The sequence below is a fragment of the Aureococcus anophagefferens genome (genome assembly GCF_000186865.1).
Source record: "Aureococcus anophagefferens unplaced genomic scaffold AURANscaffold_13, whole genome shotgun sequence".
Lineage (NCBI taxonomy): Eukaryota > Pelagophyceae > Pelagomonadales > Pelagomonadaceae > Aureococcus > Aureococcus anophagefferens.
In genome coordinates this window covers 1,234,322-1,250,976 of record NW_008705573.1, presented here as the reverse complement: position 1 = coordinate 1,250,976, position 16,655 = coordinate 1,234,322, and the positions used below count along the sequence as shown (strand labels likewise).

At 72.4% G+C, this 16,655-nt stretch overlaps 6 protein-coding genes across 6 annotated transcripts; 2 read left to right on the top strand and 4 right to left on the bottom strand.

Annotated features, from left to right (window-relative positions):
• Positions 1-739: 739 nt before the first annotated feature.
• Positions 740-3,253, bottom strand: AURANDRAFT_59154 (hypothetical protein; the record flags this gene model as incomplete). The annotated part of the gene is made up of 5 exons (XM_009040015.1): positions 740-925; positions 978-1,000; positions 1,131-1,316; positions 1,516-2,041; positions 2,099-3,253. The coding sequence occupies 5 exons, from the start codon at positions 3,251-3,253 to the stop codon at positions 740-742; spliced, it is 2,076 nt and encodes a 691-aa protein (XP_009038263.1).
• A 2,777-nt stretch (positions 3,254-6,030) lies between these two features.
• On the bottom strand, positions 6,031-7,618 carry AURANDRAFT_71903 (hypothetical protein; the record flags this gene model as incomplete). Its single annotated transcript, XM_009040014.1, has 1 exon — positions 6,031-7,618. One exon carries the CDS (start codon positions 7,515-7,517, stop codon positions 6,153-6,155), a length of 1,365 nt encoding a protein of 454 aa, XP_009038262.1.
• Positions 7,619-8,085: 467 nt separating this feature from the next.
• Positions 8,086-8,958, top strand: AURANDRAFT_71902 (expressed protein; the record flags this gene model as incomplete). The annotated part of the gene is made up of 1 exon (XM_009040028.1): positions 8,086-8,958. The coding sequence occupies one exon, from the start codon at positions 8,334-8,336 to the stop codon at positions 8,907-8,909; it is 576 nt and encodes a 191-aa protein (XP_009038276.1).
• Positions 8,959-9,315: 357 nt separating this feature from the next.
• On the bottom strand, positions 9,316-11,502 carry AURANDRAFT_65260 (hypothetical protein; the record flags this gene model as incomplete). The annotated part of the gene is made up of 2 exons (XM_009040013.1): positions 9,316-10,026; positions 10,741-11,502. 2 exons carry the CDS (start codon positions 11,500-11,502, stop codon positions 9,316-9,318), a joined length of 1,473 nt encoding a protein of 490 aa, XP_009038261.1.
• Positions 11,503-11,685: 183 nt separating this feature from the next.
• AURANDRAFT_28539 (hypothetical protein) lies at positions 11,686-11,976 on the bottom strand (the record flags this gene model as incomplete). The annotated part of the gene is made up of 1 exon (XM_009040012.1): positions 11,686-11,976. A coding segment is annotated over one exon (291 nt), but the record flags the coding sequence as incomplete, so codon positions are not given.
• Positions 11,977-12,554: 578 nt separating this feature from the next.
• Positions 12,555-15,664, top strand: AURANDRAFT_65259 (hypothetical protein; the record flags this gene model as incomplete). Its single annotated transcript, XM_009040029.1, has 2 exons — positions 12,555-14,164; positions 14,296-15,664. 2 exons carry the CDS (start codon positions 12,555-12,557, stop codon positions 15,662-15,664), a joined length of 2,979 nt encoding a protein of 992 aa, XP_009038277.1.
• Between the last annotated feature and the right edge of the window lie 991 nt (positions 15,665-16,655).

The following is a 16,655-nucleotide window of genomic DNA, read 5'->3' as shown; positions in this document are numbered from 1 at the left end:
AAGAAACGACGGGGGGGGAAAAAAGGGCAACTACGCTATTCAAGGCTCCACGCCGCTCATCGTCGGTCTCTGCGTCGGCGCGGCCGTCCTCGTCCTCGTCCTCGCCGTCGTCGTCTGCAAGCTCCGCGGCCCCCCCGCGGAGGAGTTGTCGATGCCAGAGGGCACGGAGGTCCAGCCCGAGGCCTGAAGGGGCGCGATGAGCCGCGCCTCGAAGCGATGAGAGGTGACGGCCACGCCCCCAAGTCGTCCCGACCCCGCGTCCGGACCATGCCGCCGCGAGCTTCCTGAAGCCGGCGGATCCTACCCTCCGCCCGTGCGCGCGCGCGAGCCCCCCGCGACCGACGTCGCGACGAGTCGGCCCGCGAGTGATCGCGCGCGCGTTCCCCAAGATAACGGGCGAGCGTCAACTTAGATAGACAGCGACCGCACGAAGCTGATGGGCACGTCGTCGGGCCACGTGAGCTCGTGCCGCTGGAGCTCGTCGTCGCTGCTCAAGGACTCCAAGGTCGAAGGCGGCGGCTACGCCCCAAAGCCCCTTCCCCCAAAGCGCCTTCCCCCAAAGCCCTCGACCTAAGTGAAGCCGCCCGCCGCGCCCTCGCCTCGTCGAGCTTGGCGCGAGCCGCGCGGACGTTCTCCGCGGCCGCGCGGCGGATCATCTCCACCTGGGTGCGCGAGCTCCCCCCCCCCCACACACCCCGAGGGACCCAGAGCGCGCGCCTACCTCCGCCCCCCCCACCCCTCACGGCTCGGCGCCCTGCTTCGGGCGGCGGCGGCTCGCGGTCTTGGGCCGCGCGGAGCCCGCGCGCGTCGCCGTCGTCTTCGCGGCGCCGACGACGGCGCGGCGGTCGTCGGCCGGGTGCGCGGGCTCCGGCGCCGCCGCCGGCGCGAGGTCGCCGGGCTGGGGCCCGTCGCCGGAGGGGACGACCTCGACGTCGGCCATGTCGATGGGCGTCTCGAGGATGACCTCGATGTTCGACCGCATCGTGGGCCCCTCGTAGTCCTGCGTCGTCCGCTCGGGCGCGTCGAGCTCGAGCACGGCGATGTCGTCATACTTGTAGCGCGGGTTCGGGTCGTACTGCTTCCGGTGGCGCGCGTACTCCGTCTCGGGCCGCCGGAGGCCCGGCGCGGACGTCGGCCGTTTCGCCGCGCGCGCGTCGCGGCCCTGCCCTCGAGGCTCCACGCGTCCTTGTCGTCCTGCCAGACCGTGCGGTCCTCGAGGGCCTTGCACCGGTCCGGGGGCACGAAGAGCTCGAGGACCATCTCCTTGAGCTTGATCTGCCGCGCGAGCTGGCGGATCGTGTCGAGCATGTCCTCGCCTGTGTGGAAACCAAATCTTCAACCCGACTTCAATGTGCGCTTACGCGACAGGTTCGACGCAATCTCTTCGGCTGCGCTTCGAGAACTCGACGAGAGCAATCGATCCGTCCAAAAATCAGCCGAATCGACTTCGATTTGACCGAGCTAGAGAATGCTGAAGTTTGGTCAGGACCACCCAAACCAGTGGTTGGTTTCCACACAGGTCCTCGCGCTCGCGCTGGAACTCGCCCTGGAGGTCCGCGATCTCGGCCTCGGCCTCGTTGACCTTGCGCACGAGCTTCTCGAGCTTGCGCGTCTTCTTGTCGACCTCCTCCTCGATGGACGAGTACTTCTCCGACAGGTCCTCGCGGACCTCGTCGCGCTTGCCGAGCTCCTGCGCGAGCGCGCGCTCGGCCTCCTCCTTGTCGACGAGCTCGCGCTCGGCCTTGCGGAGCTCGGCCTCCTGGGTGGCGGCCTTGTCGAGCATCTGGCCGCCCTTGAGGAGCTTCGCCTCCATGCCCTTGAGCTTCGCCGCGAGCGACCGCTTCTTCTCGGACGCGCGCTTCCGCTCGAGCTCCTGGCGCACGAGGTCCGCCCGCAGCTTCTCGCGCTCCTCCTCCGTCTCCGCCTGGCGCTCCAAAATCTCCGCGAGGTCGCGCTCCGCGCGCTCGCGGATCCGCGACTTCTCCGCCTCGGCCTCCTCGTGGACGCGCTGGAGCTCCTCCTCGGAGATGCCGATCTTCACCTCCTTGACGACCTCCTTCTCGACGATCTTCTCGACCTCGACGACCTCGCGCGACACGCCGGGCCCGTAGCCGCCGCCGGCGCCGCCGCCGGAGCCGCCGCCCGCGAGCTGCGCCTTGAGCCGCGCGATCTCGTCCGTGAACTCGCGGAGCATGGCGTCCTTGGGGTCCTCGTTGATCTTGGGCTTGTTCTTGATGTTCTTCGCGCGGTTCGCGTAGCGCAGCGTCGACACGGTCTCGTCGTAGTTGTAGCCCGCGGGGCCGCAGTTCGCGCACATGACCGTCTTCGTGTTGCCGCCGAGCGAGTCCTGGAGGAGGCGCGTGAGCTTGGAGTCGCGGTAGGGGATGTGCTGCGACTTGCCGTCGACGAGGGCCGAGATGACGTTGCCGAGCGCGGACAGCGACAGGTTGATCTTCGTCGCCTCCTTGAGCCGGTCGCCCGTCGCGCCCGTCTTCCCCTGGCGCTCGGAGCCCGCCAAATCCACGAGGTTCAGCTTGCCCACGGTGATGTGCTCGCCGCGCACCTCGTCGGTCTCGGCGCGCTCGACGATGATCGTGAAGATCGCGTGCGACCGCGACGACCCGGCGTTCATGAGCGTCGCGCCGACGGACCGGTTCTTCTTGCCCGCCTGCATGACCTGGTCGATCTCGTGGCTCGACTTGACGATGAAGGACGTGAGGTCCTTGACGTAGACGCCGCTGTCGACGTTCTCCTTGAGCTCGAGCTTGTTCTTCGGGTCCTTGGACAAAAGATCGCGGATCTCCTCGTTGTAGATCTCCAGATAGGACGCGCGCACGAGGAACTGCTGCCCCTCCTGGGCCAGGGCCACGCGGTCGAAGATCTGCTGGAAGGCGTTGGGGATGATGCCCCGGAGCTCCGGCGGGTCCGGCACGCCCTCCATCGTGAACGTCTTGCCCGCGCCCGTCTGCCCGTACGCGAAGATCGTGCCGTTGAAGCCCGCGAGGACGGCGTCGACGACGGGCGCGCTGCAGATGTCGTAGAGCTTGCGCTGCGTGATGTTCGGGTCGAAGACGGCGTCGAAGGTGAAGGCCTTGGGCGGGTCCGACGCGTCGGCCTTGGGGTTGTTGCACGTGATGCGGCCCGTGGCCTCGTCGGCCACCGTCGCCGCGTCGTGGCCATCCTGGATCTCCTTCCGCGACAGGGGCCGCACGCGCACGACGACCTTGACCGTCTCCTCCGCCTTCTCCGGCATGGCGGCGACGCGAGCTGCCCGAGGCCCACCTTTTGAGCCGCGAGCTGCCCGCTGCAACCCCGCAGCAACGTTGAGCACCTCGCCCGTCATCCACGACTTCAACGATGGGGGTGCCGGCCTGGTTTCACGCCGCCGACGCGTCCGAGGAGCCACCGCGCCCATGTTACCCCAGGGCGTCCTTGATGGCGGACGCGGGCGTCACGCCGAGCGCGTCGTCGAGCTTCGTCCGCAGCTCGAAGTTCTCGACGTTCTTCGCGACGAGCTGGTCCTGGAGGAGCGTGATGAGGTGCTCGTAGTGGGCGACGAGGCGCGCCTTCTCCTCCCGCCAGGCCGCGCCGCCGTCGGGCCGCAGCGCGTCCTCCGCGGCCCGCGCCGCGGCCTCCGGCGGCGTCGGCGCGAGGTCCCCGAAGACGTCGTCGGGCTTCGCCGGCGAGATGCCCGGCGGCGGCGGCGGCAGCGCCCGCGCGAGGGACCCGTACTCCGGCGGCGGCTCGTCGTCGTCGGAGAAGCCGCGCTTGCCGTGCGGCGTGGGCACGAGGTCGTACTCGGGAGGCGGCGGGCTGAAGGGCGGCGCCGCGGCGGTCGCGAAGGGGTGCACGTGGGGCGGGTCGTCGCGGGCGAAGGGCGCCCGGGGCTTCGCGGCCTGGAGGAGCCGCTCGCGCCGCGTCGGCGCCTCCGGCGCGCGCGGCGGCGGCGCCGCGGCCGCCGGCGCCGCGGCCGCGGCCGGCGGCGGGCTCCGCCGCCGGCGCCGCGGCGACTTGTGCAGGGCCCGGCGCGCCGCCTTCTTGAAGTTCGCCACCGCGGACAGCTTCAGCGCCGCCGTCGCGAAGTCCAGGAGGTCGAGGCACGTCGTCCGGTCGCCGGCCGCCGAGACGACGAAGCACGCGCTCGCCACCGCCTCCTCGCCGACGACGCGGGCGATCTTGGACTCCCGCACGGGCACGAAGGGCCGCCGCTCCGCGACGGCGCTCACGACCCGCGAGAGGCTGAGCTTCTCGTTCGCGGTCGCGACGGCCGCGACGGCGACGACGAGCGTGTGCGCGCCGCCGTCCGGCGCGCGCGCCGACAGCGCGAAGCGGATCACGACGGAGCAGTCGGCGTGCCGCCGCTTCAGGCCGTCGCGCACGAGCTGGAGGCCGCCCGCGCCGTCGCCGCAGGGGCGCCACGTCGTCTTGCCCTCCTCGCCCGGCACGCGGCCGAGGAGGTCCTGCGGCTTCCGCGCCGCGGGCGCCGACCCGTCGCCGACGGCCGTCACGGCGACGGCGACGGCGCACTCGCAGCCGTCGCGCCGCAGCTGCGCGGCCCGCTCGCCGAGCCAGGCCAGGCACCGCGGCGCGAGGCCGCGCCGCTCCGCCGCCGCGAGGTCGCCGACGCACGCGTCCAGGCTCCCCGGCCCCACGCAGAGGATCAGGCGGCAGAACGAATCGACGGCCAGCGTCGGCGCGACGGCGGCGAACAGGACGTCCGGCGACGGCGCCGTGAGCACGCGGTCCACCTCGTAGATGGGCATGTCGCTGCCCGGCTGCGCCTCGAGGCCCACGCGGCTGCTCGACAGCTGGATCGTCGGCGTCTCCTCGTCGGGCTCCTCGAGCACGCAGATCACGTGCGCCATCGCGACCTGCCGGGCTGCGGCGGCCGGCGGCGCGGCGGTGGCGGTGGCGGGCAGCCCCAAACCGTGGGCTCGATCGGCCGACCACTCCGTCGTGCGACGTTCCGGCGGCCGACCTCGTGAGAATCACCGCGCAGTGCCGCGACGTTCCTGTCGTGAGTCCTACGCCTCGATGCGTTCCGCCGACGCGCTCTGCGACCGCTTCCTCAGCCTCCTCCGGGAGGCCAGGTCGACGCGGTGGACGAGCGACCGCGAGTGCTTCCTCGCGCTCCGCGACCGGTCGGCCAACGCCGTGACGCCGGCGTCGCTCGTGCGCGCCTTCAAGGACTACTTCGCCGTCGTCCTCGACGACGCCCACGCGCGCCACCTCGCCTACGCCCTCGGCGGCGACGACGAGCGCCGCCACGTGTCCTACGTCCGCTTCGCCGAGACCGTCGGGTCCGAGTCCTACTTCGACGCGCGGCGGTGGCGCGTCGACGACGGCCTGGCGGAGCCGCCGTCCGCGGGCCTCGAGGGCGGCGCGTCGCCGAAGCAGGTCGCCTTCAACCCCATCGTGAGCCCGCCCCTCGGCCCCCTCGACGCCTTCCCCTTCGACGCCGAGTCCGCCGACGACGCGTTCCGCAACGCGCTCCTCCTCAAGCACGAGTCGATCGCGGAGTCGTGGCTCGCGCCTGTGTGGAAATCAAATATTCAACCCGACTTCAATGTGCGCGTAATCGAACGGTTCGGACCAGACTCTTCAGCTGTGCTTCGAGAACTCGACGAGAGCAATCGATTCGTCCAAAAATCAGCCGAATCGACGTCGATTTGGCCGAGATAGAGAGTTCTGAAGTTTGGTTGGGATAACCCAGCTCACTGTTTGATTTCCACACAGGCTCGCGCTCAACGCGGCGCGCGACGGCAAGCTCGCCCTCGGCGAGATGGCCGCGGGGCTCCGCCTCCACGTCGACGGCGAGCTCACGGACGACGAGTGCCGCCGCGTCTTCGCGCTCTACAACGCGCGGACCGACGGCCCGCTCCAGTACAACGACTTCGCGCGCCGCTTCGCCAAGGACGCCATCCGCATCCCCCTGTCGTCGCCGGCGCGGGCCCAGGTCGTCCGCCGCGCCGCCGCGGGCATCCCCTGCTCGCCCATCGCCGTGGACGAGGCCTACCTCGGGGGCTGGTTCGCGCACGAGCCGCCGACGCGGTCCGGCCCGTCCTGGCGCGAGGCCGCGGGCTTCTAAGCGTCGCCGAGCCGCTTAGGGCCGGGGCTGGGACTTGGGCGCCCCGGCCGGCCGCGCGCGCGCCTCAGGCCGCGGCGAGCGCGTCGATGAAGGCCTTGACGTCGCCGACGCCGCCGAGCGTGTGCGTCGCGTAGGTCGCCGCGGGCCGCTCCTTGGCCTCCTTCTCGGGCGTCACGAGCACCGTGACGGCGCCGAGGGGCTTGAGCGCGCGGAACGCGTCCTCGTCCGTCGTGTCGTCGCCGACGTAGACGGGCAGCACGCCCCGGTACCACTCCGACGGCGAGAAGCCGACGGGCGAGTCGCGGTGGTCCGGCGGCGGCGGCGGCGGCGGCGGCGGCGGCGGCGCCTCGCCGCCGGAAGGCGCGCCGCCGTCGTCGTCCGCGGGATCCGCGCCGTACTCCTCGAACGACATCGCGCGGCGCCGCAACAGCTCCAGGAGGTAGAGCACGGCCTCGCCCTTGTCCCAGCGCACGTTGGGCTTGAGCTCGTAGACGCACTTGCCCTCGGACCGCTTGAGCGCGCCCGCGAAGGGCGCCTCGCGGAGCATCGCGTCGACGACGGCCGAGACCGCGGGCCGCTCCGGCTCCGCGACGTTGCGCCAGTGCACGGACACGGCGAAGCGGTTGTCCTCGACGGAGGCGCCGGCGACGTGGGCGAGGCTCCGGCGCAGCGCGTCGCGCGCCGCGGCGAGCACGGGGATGATCTCCGCGGACACGGAGTGGCGGAGGCCGCCGGGCCCGTCGATGTCGAAGCCGTGGCTCCCCGCGTAGTAGAGCTCCTCGAGCCGGACGAACTCGCGGATCTTCTCGCGCGCGCGGCCGCTGACGACGGCCACCGTCGACTTGGCCGCGAGGGTCTTGACCGCGTCGCGCATCGGCTCGGAGAGCGTCGCGGCGGCGGGGTCCTTGACGATGGGCGTGAGCGTGCCGTCGTAGTCGAGGAAGACGACGAGCTGGCGCCGCGCACTCGTCGCGCCGCCGGCGAGGGCCGCGGCGATGTCGAGCGCGCTCGGCAGCGCGCGCCAGTCGGGCGTCTTCTTCGGTTGTAGGACCGGGCTCGGCGCCTTCGACGGCGGCGGCGCGGCGGGCCGCGGCCGCGGGGACCGGTCGATGGAGTTCTCCAGGGCCGTCAGCGCGTGGGCCGACGCCGCGCGGCTCAGGTTCCGCGGCGACGCCGCCTCGCCTGCGCGGGAGATTCGTTCGGCGGGGAGCGGCGGCGCGCCTCGGCGCGGGGACGCGCCCGCGGTCGGCTTCGCCGCCGCCGCCAGGCCGTAGGCCTTGCCGCCGGTCGCGCCCAGCGCCGGCTCCGTGCGGCTGGGCGTGAGGATGTTCAGCCCGCTCCGCGGCGGCACGGCGCGCGACGGAATGTCATTGGCCTGGGCGTAGTTCTGGACCTGGGCGAGCTTCTCGTGCTCGAGCAGTTCCGCCATCTGCGCGCGTGCCTCGTGTCAGGAGGCCATTCGCAGCCGCGCGCCGCCCCCAGAGCTGGGGCGGGGCGGCGGTCGGTCGCGAGGCCCAGCGGACACCGCCGAGATGGGCCCGAGGCAAGACGAGGTCGAGCTCGAGTCTTCAGCTCTGGACCGGCCGCCGGGGGTGTTTTGTCGCTGCTCGGCGCGCTCGTGCGCCGCAGAAAGCGACGCGAGCCGGCTAGGCTTGGGGCTGGCGAGTCTCGCGTTCTCGAGTGGAAGCTCGGCGGCGGCCTTTTGTCGTTTTTTCGAAGTACATAGCGCCGGCGGACCGCGGCCGCGGCCTTCTTTCCGCGTGTAATACGACGTGGGCGAGGTGGGGGGCCAAGAACTACCACGCTTTCTCTTGTGACACGCGACGCGCGCCGTGTTGAACCTTGTAGGACCGCGAGCCGACGTGTCCACTGCGCATGGGGCGCCTGCGAAAATGCAGCGTGAAGGTAATATCGACCGCTTCGCCGGGGTGCGGTCGTAGATCGCCTCGCGTTCGACGAACGAGCAAAGCAGCCATCGCCTCCACCCATCGATACGTTGTGCGCACGCACCCCGCCGACGCAAACTTACTGCCGAGCACCTCTAGCCCGGCCCATCCCACCCGTCGACCCTACTAGTCGACCCCCACCGCTTTTCGGCGCCCCGTTCGCCCCTCTCCCGGAGTAAACCGCCTTCGCCGGCTAGAAGACAGCAGCGATGGCCTGTTAGTCGTGCCCCCGCGCGACCACAACCTCGGCCTCCGCCGAGCTCGACTAGCCCTCGCTCCCCCACCTCGCACACCGCATCATGGCGCTTTTACTCCCGAAGCCGATCCTGAAACGTTCGGCCGCAACCGCCCCGCTTCGGCAGTCGTTTTTCGACGCGACGCCCGACGAGGCCCGGTCCTCCCCCGAGGCGGCCCGCATCCGTACGACGGTCATGACCGCGTACAAGAACCTCGGCTTCACGGGGCCCGCGTTCGCCCTGCCGTCGGGCCGCGTCGTCACCGAGGACCTGTGGGAGTCGGCCCTCGAGGTCGCGCTCGACGACACCGCCGACTACGGCCTCGACGCCCTCCGCGACTTCTCGCTCGAGCGCTGGCTCTCGGCGAAGGTCCACGCCGAGGGGAACACGGACCAGCGGGCCCGCCTCGAGGAGCTGCTCCAGTCCCTCGACGTGCCGGCCGAGCCCGTCGACGAGTACCGCGCGGGCCTCCCCGTCGACTTCGCCGACGTCATGCACCAGCCGCTCCAGGAGGTCGAGGTCTACCGCGGCCTCGACGACCTCGTGCCCGAGGACGTCGTCCACTCCGGCGCACTCCCGCCTGACGACGATCAGGACGCGGACGTGCCCGAGGACGGCGACGCGGAAGACGCCGCCTAGAGCGGCACGCGCGCCCGGCCGCGCGGTTTTCGTTAAACCATCTCGCCGTATCATCAACCTGGCGCGACGGGAGGGGAGACACTCGCCGCGCGAGGGTTCGGCGGCGGCGGCGTGCGCCGCGGCGGTTTCGCCCCGGAAGTCGCCCCGGGGCCCGGCCGGCGCCTGGGAAGGACCGTGACTTCAGAGGCACGCCGCGCCGGTTGGGCACCGGCGCCGGCCTCGTGTCCGCGACCGCCGCCCCGCTACCGGAATTCGAAGCGCGGCGCCCGCGAAACCGCCGAGCGTCGTCTGTTTCGAGAGAATCGCCTCTTACGGGGCACAACAGCGGAGTTTCTTCGGGAAAAGCCATGCGGCCCCATCGTGGCGACGGGGCCGGAGCGGCGGGGGCGCGACGGCCACCGGAGCGTCAGGGCTCGATGACGTGCGTCGCGGACGTGAGCGAGATGGCCTCGAGGGCGTCGTGGAGGACGTCGAGGTCGTCGCGGTCGTCGGGCGCCGCGGCGAACTTGAGGAGGGGCGCGCCGGAGCCGTCGCCGCCGACGTCCGCGCGCTTCCAGACCTCGAAGGAGCAGTAGTCGACGTCGCGGGCGCAGTCCGCGCAGGACCGCGGCGCGGGCCGGTTCCGCAGGGGCAGGTCGCCCTCGCGGGACGCGGCGTCCTCGAGGGACGAGGCCAGGGGCGACTCGTCGTCCTCCTCGGACTCGGGCACGTCCTCGAGCGTCGGCGCGCGGCGACTTCTCCGGTTGCGCTTGCCGGCGCTCGGCGGCGGCGCGGCCGCGACGTCCGCGACGACGTGGTCGCCGCCGATGACCGCCGCCCACTTGGCGAGGTTCTCGCCGCCCTGGCGCCGCCACGTGCGCCGGTCCTCGTCGGAGCGGAAGACGCGCAGCGCGCCGTCGACGAGGTCCACCGAGTAGAAGGCTTGGCGCCACGCGAGCGCGCCCCGGTCGCAGCCCTGGAAGCGGCACCGCGCGAGGACGTGGACCTCGCCCTCGACGAAGGGCGGCGTCTTCTCGGCGACGAAGGACGGCGTCTTCTCGACGAAGAAGGAGGGTGTATTCTTGGCGACGACGGACGTGTTCTCGGGCGCGTCGCCGACGACCGAGTCGCGGGACACCTGGCGCGTCATCGGCTCGCCGGCGGGGCACCGGAGCCAAGCGGCGTCGCAGGACTTCTGGAACTTGCTCGTGAGCGGGGGCACGCAGGACAGGGCCATTTCGTGGGCAGGTAGGCTTCTCGCGCTCTCCCGAAGGTTCTCGGAGCGCACGGACCGCAACGAGTTGCGAACGCGGGGCGGCGCGACCGCGCCAGGGGCGGAGGGGTTGCACGAGGCGCGGCAGACCTTGGCGTTGCAAAGGGCCGGCGCGCGCGCAGCGAACTGACCGCTGATTCTGTCTGATGCGAAGGTTGACTGCAGTCGACCTGGGGCGTCAGGGCCTTCTTGGCGTGCCAGAGCCTTCAACGCCAATCAGCCGATGGCGCCGACGCCCTCGATCTTGATCCGTGATAATCTTGCCCCTTTTACCTCGTCTCCTGAAACGTGTGTCTACGTCGAACAAGGTCCTCAGCACACCGAGAGCCTACCGAGACCTCGGATTCTGCCGGCCGAAACAAAGCAGTGCCGCCGCGAGGTACGCAGCAACCGCCATTCCCTTTTGCACTCCTTTCCCACCCCCAAAAACGCGACACGCCTACTTTTAGGCGGTCTTCCTTCGCCACCCCGGGGGGCGGCGGGCGCGGCGCTCCGACGTGCGTCGGCGCCGCGGCGCGGCGGCGCGCGCGCCTAGTGGGACGAGAGGCCGCGCTGCGTGTAGAGGGGGTCGTTCTTGACGCGGGGGTCGTTCGCGTTGAGCATGGGCTGGGCCAGGAGGCCCTCGCCGCTCCGGGACCGCGGCAGGTCCGTCAGCGGCAGGCCCTGCTGGAGGTCCGCCAAACCTCCGAGCGAGTTCCCGGAATGCGTGCGGCCGCCGCCCATGCCGCCCGCGCCGCCGGAGCTCCGGAGGAAGTCGCCGCCCTGGCGGCCGCCGAAGGACGACAGCGCCGGCCCGTTCTGCGACTCGGACCATCGCCAGTCGTCGAGGTTCAGCGAGTCGACGTCCGCGATGTTGAGGTCCCAGTCGTCCGACGCCAGCGACGACTTCGAGTTCGTCCGCCGCGCGACCCGAAACCCGCCGCCGCCGGCGCCCGCCAGGTCGCCGCCGGAGCCGTGCTTCCCGCGCTGGCGGTCCGGCCCGTGGCCGCCGATCTCCGTCATCTGGCCGTTGTCGAAGGACCCGACGGAGTGGATCGACTGGTGGCTCGCGAGCCGCTTCCGGATGCCGCCGCCGCCGTCGCCGGGCGCGAGGTACTTGGACAGCGACCCGCCGCTCCCGGAGTTGAGCAGCTCGCCGGACCCCGCGCGCTGGGGCGGCGGCGGCATGGCCGCGACGTCCGCCTCGCGCGAGCCGCCGCGCGGCTCGTCGAAGCGCTGGCTCTGGCGCTGCTGCTGCACGAGCGTGTCGAGCTCGTGGAGGAGCGCCTCGTCGGAGATCACGGGCGCCGGCGGCAGCTGGGGCAGCACGGACATGGCCGGCAGGGGCACGCCGCTGTGCATCGGCGCCACCGTGCTCGACCACGCGCCGTGGTGCGCGGCGCCGGCGCCGCGGCCGCGGCCGTCGTCGTAGTCGTAGGCGTCGCGGGGCGCCGGCGCGGCCGCCGGCGGCGCGGGCGGCGGCCGCGCGTCGTCGTTCGTCGCGCTCCGGTTCGCGGCGCTCGAGCCGCTGCCCTGGCGCCGCGACCGCGTGATGCCCCGGAGCAGGTGCGGCTCGCCGCGCTGGAAGAACTTGTGCCAGTAGGCGCCGCTCGAGGCGCCCTGCGTGATGCGCCGGAACCCGTAGAGGTTCAGCTGGCGGATGAAGGACGCCCACTTGTTGTGGCAGAAGTGCGCGGGGAGCACCTCCTCGCAGAACCGCGTGAGGTCCCGGACGATGAACGCGAGGCCGTTCTCGCACCAGCTCACGATGGCCTCGTCCTCGGGCACGTTGCTGTGCGAGTCCACGAGGTCGTAGAGCTTCGCCGGGAACCTGGGGGGCGGGGGGGGTCGCGCGCGGCCCGCCGGGAGCGAGCGAAAAAAGGGGGGCGGCGCCGCGCGCGCCGCGCGGGTCCGCCCCGGCGGGCCCGGGGGGGCGCGCGCGGCGCGGCGGGCCGCCGCGGACGCCGCGGGACGCACGAGCCGCGCGCCGACTTCTGGTCCGCCATGGGTAAGATCCGAGGCCGCGCGGCGAGTTTTGGCGCGCTCGCTCAAAGACTGTCAAAAGGCCCCGGGCGCGGGGAAAAATGAGTCCCGCCGCGTCGGGGACCACGTCGACGGCGACGACGCGGTGAGCCCGCGGCGGAAAGCGCGGCGGGCGGTGGAACTGGGGTTTGCAGACGGGGCGGAGAGGCGGCGCCCGAGCACTTTTGCTCAAGTAGATCCGGGCGGCGCTCATCAGTGGCCTCAACACGACCGCAGCGCGTTCGAGGAAGCCGCGGCGGCGCGGTTGGTTGTGCCCGTCGAGCGCCGACGAGGGGCAGCCCGCGCGGCCGCAGCCAGCCCGTTCGAGGAAGCCGCGGCGGCGCGGTTGGTTGTGCCCGTCGAGCGCCGACGAGGGGCAGCCCATCGCGACGATGACCGGCGACACGACGGTGTCCCTCGCCGACTACCTCGCCGACGCGCCGCGGAACGCGGCGCGGCGCGCGGCGCAGGAGGCGGACTGGGACCTCAAGGGCGCCGAGGACGCGCGCCAGCTCTTGTACGAGCGCGAGGTCGCCTGGAAGTACGGCGCCCTGACGGCGCGGGCCATCAACGCCTACTGGCGCGTCGACACTTTGTTGCGGGGCCAGGCGCAGGCGGGCAGCCCCCTCGCGGCCGTCCCGACGTGCCTCCTCGCGGCCGTCGCGGCCTGGGCCGAGGGCTCCGGCGCCGACGCCGTCGCCGCGGAGGCCGCGCGGCGGCGGGACGCTTTCCAGGCGCCCCGGGCGCGGGGCGTGCGGGTCTTCGCGCGCATCCGCCCGGCCTACGACGCGAGCCGGCCCGAGGTCGTCGAGCGCGCGGAGGCGTCCGGCGTCGTCTTGCACGACGCGCGGCTCTCGCGGTCGAACCGGACGCTGCGCGTCCGCCACCACTACTTCGAGACGGACGGCGTCTTCGCGGGCGCCGCGCCCGTCGTCGCGGCCGTCGTCGACCCGCTCCTGGACCGCTTCCTCGTCCGGAAGCGGGACGCGGCGCTATTATTATTTGGACAGACGGGCACGGGCAAGACGCACACGCTCCGCGAGGCGCTCGACCGCCTCGTGGACCGCCACGCGGGCCCCGTGGAGGTGCGGTTCCTCGAGCTCTCGGGCAAGAAGGACTGCCGCGACCTGCTCAACGACGGCGCGCCCGTGAAGCTGCTGAGCGACGCCGACGAGAAGATCCACTTCGTGGGGGCGACGGTCCGCGCGGCGACGACCGCGGCCGAGCTCCGGGGCGCGCTCGAGGCGGGTTTACGACTCCGCGCCTCCGAGGAGACGGAGCGCAACGCCGCGAGCTCGCGGAGCCACGCCGTCGTCCAGGTGCTGGCGCCGGACGGCCGCGCGCTCACGCTCGTGGACCTCGCGGGCTCGGAGCGGAAATGGGAGACGATGGGCATGCGGAGCCGCGCGCAGAACCGCGAGTCGGCGGACATCAACCTGTCGCTCATGGCGCTCAAGGACTGCTTCCGGGCGACGCACGACGGCGGGCGCGTGCCCTACCGGTCGTCGAGCCTCACGCGGGTGCTGCGGACGTGCTTCTTCGACGCGGAGGCCGTCCACCTCGTGGCGACGCTGAGCCCGTCGGCCGACGACCTCATCCACTCCGTCTACAGCGTCGCGACGGCCTGCCTCATGGCGCCGGGCCTCGGCGACGCGACGCGGTCCACGGTCGCGACGGAGCGCCCCGCCGCGGAGCTGTCCGCGGGCACCGGCGACCCGGCGCTCGAGCACCCGGCGCGCTGGTCCGCGGACACGACGCGGGCCTGGCTCCTCACGGCGGAGCGCGGCAAGTTCAACCACGTCGTGCTGCCCGCGGGGACCACCGCGGGGGACCTGCTCTCCGTCGACGCCGCGGGCCTCGGCGCGCTCTTCGCGGGGCAGGGCCGCGCCGCGCGCGACGGCCACGAGGGCGCCATGTGGGTCGTCGGCGCCGACACGGACGCCGCCCTCGCCCGCGAGATCACAAACGCCCTCAAGCGCGAGGCCTGCAAGTGGCGCCTCGAGTAAGCGTGGCGTGTTTCGTTGCCGGGCGCCGACGCCCATTGGCAGCCGCCCGCCCGACGAACTTGAAGTTTCTCGTTGCTGGGCAACATGATATTTCAGAATTGGCTGCCCGCCTGCCCCCACCGAGTAGCATGCGCCTCGTCCTGGCGGCCCTCCTCCCCGCGGCGGCCCTCGCCGTCGAGGAGTACGTGGCCATGGTGCCGGCGGCCGCGGACGTGTCCGCGACGTCGAAGCCCACCGTGGAGTGGCTGCATTTAACGTACCCCGCCGACGTCTCCCGGGCCGGCGACGTGACCATGGAGCTCGTGAATGCCTCGGCGAACGACGCGGCCCGCGCCGTCCTCGGCAACTGGTCCCACCTCGACCTGTCGATCGGCGGCGGCGGCGGCGCCATGCTCTCGGCGAAGACCCTGGGCGACCAGATGTTCGTCTTGGTGGAGGTGAAGGACGTCCCCGAGGGCGCGGGCGGCGGCTGCTGCGCGGACACGCTGCGCGTCTACGAGAAGGACGCGTCGGCGAAGGACCTGGACCTCGACGCGCTCCTCGCGGAGACCTTTGGCGCGAGCGTCGCCTGGGTCCACGCGACGCACACCTTCGACGCGTTCCTCGAAGAGAACAAGGCCGTGGTCCTCCTCCAAGTGCAGTACAGCGACGCGGACATCGGCGGCGCCAAGGTCAACGCCATCGTCAAGGTCGACGTGGCCGCGGGGACCGCGGTGGACACCAAGGACGGCGACGCCTACTGGTCCATCGAATCGAAGCTCGGCGCCGAGACGTACGACTACAACTCGACGGTCTACAAGATGCAGTACGTCAACGAGAGCTTCGGCGCCGACTCCGAGGAGTGGCACGGCAACGGCATCCTGAAGTTCGACGACGCGGCGGGGACGACGCTCCTCGCGCTCACGCACCGCTTCTACGAGGAGGCCTTCGTCGTCAAGGACCCCTGGACCTACGGCGCCGCCGACGGCGCCGACGCCATCCTCCAGCGCTTCGGCACGTCGCCCTTCGCGTCGGGCGACGACAACGGCGACGCGCCGACCTATCACCACTTCGGGCTGCCCGCGCACGCGCGCGAGTGGACGGGCGGCGTGCACAACGTCTGGTACACGGCGTCCTCGAAGACGACCTCCGGCGGCCTGCGGGGCAAGGAGTCCATCACCATGTTCATCAACTCCATCGACGGCCGCGCGGGGTCCTTCGTCTTCGAGTTCGAGCTCAAGCTGGCGCCGCAGGAGAACGCGACCGCCGTGTCCGACGCCGTCTTCGGCGGCGTGGCCTTCGCCTACGCCGAGTGCCACTTCAAGGCCCAGGCCATGGGCGGCGCGCGCGTGCTCGGCGACGGCGTCTACCTCGTCGCGTCCGGCGGCGGCTCCGGCGCCGTCTTCCAGGTCATCGACACCGCGAACTCGACGAACAGCAAGATGGTCACCTACCCCGGCGACTCGGGCTCCGACACGAACCTCTACGACCCCTACACGCGCATCGTCGTCGATTGAGGACGCCCGACCGCCGCTTGAAGCGGCGTGCGGCCTAAGGATGGTGGGAACGTTACTCGGCCGACGCGGCCGCGCGGCGGTTCGCCGTCGCGCGCCGCGTGGGCCGGTTCGGCCGCCCCGTGTGCTTGCGGAACTCGTCGGGCCGCCGGAGGTCGTCGAGGACGGCGAGGTCGCCGCCGAGCGAGGCCAAAATCGCCGCGAGGGAGGCGTCGTCGCGCGCGAGGGAGGCGGCCCACTTGGCCCGGAGGCGCGCCGGCGCCGCGTCGTCCGGCGCCCACGCGTCGTCGCCGACGAGGTCGCCGCCCGCGCCGAGCAGGTCGAGCACCTCCGTGAGCGCCAGCGCCGCGGCGACGCCGACGTTCAAGGAGTCGGAGAACCCGTGCTGCGGCACGTAGACGCGCCGGTCGCAGGCCTCGAGGAGCTCCGAGCTCACGCCGGTGCTCTCCGTGCCGAAGCAGAGCGCGACGCGCGCCGGCAGCGTCTCGCTGGAGATCCAGGGCGCGCCCTTCCGCAGCACGGACGCGCCCTGGCCGAGGTCGCTGCACCAGAGCTCGCAGCCGGGCACCTCGTCGAGCGCCGCGCGGAGCGCCGTGGCGTCGTCGAAGTCGCGAACGGTGAGGAACCGCGCGGCCCCGCGGCCGTGCGCCGCGTGGTCCGCGTCCAGGTCCGCGTCCACCTTCCACGCGCGCCGCGCGCGCTCGCGCTTCCGCGCCTTCCGCGACCCCGGCGTCAGCGGGCTATCGGTCTCGAGCCGGTTCGCGTCCGCGAGCTCGCCGCGCTCCGCGCGCTCGAGCTGGCCCGCGCGCGTGAGGGACCGGCGGCTCGCGAAGCGCTCCTCGGGCGGGCCGATGATCCAGACGTGCTGCACGCCGAGCGCCTCGCACGTCCGGAAGATGGCGCTGTAGTTGTGCCCGTCGACGAGGCGCTCGAGCACGACGATGACCTTCGACGTGCGCCGCGACAGCACGGTCTCGATGCGCCGCGCGACGCG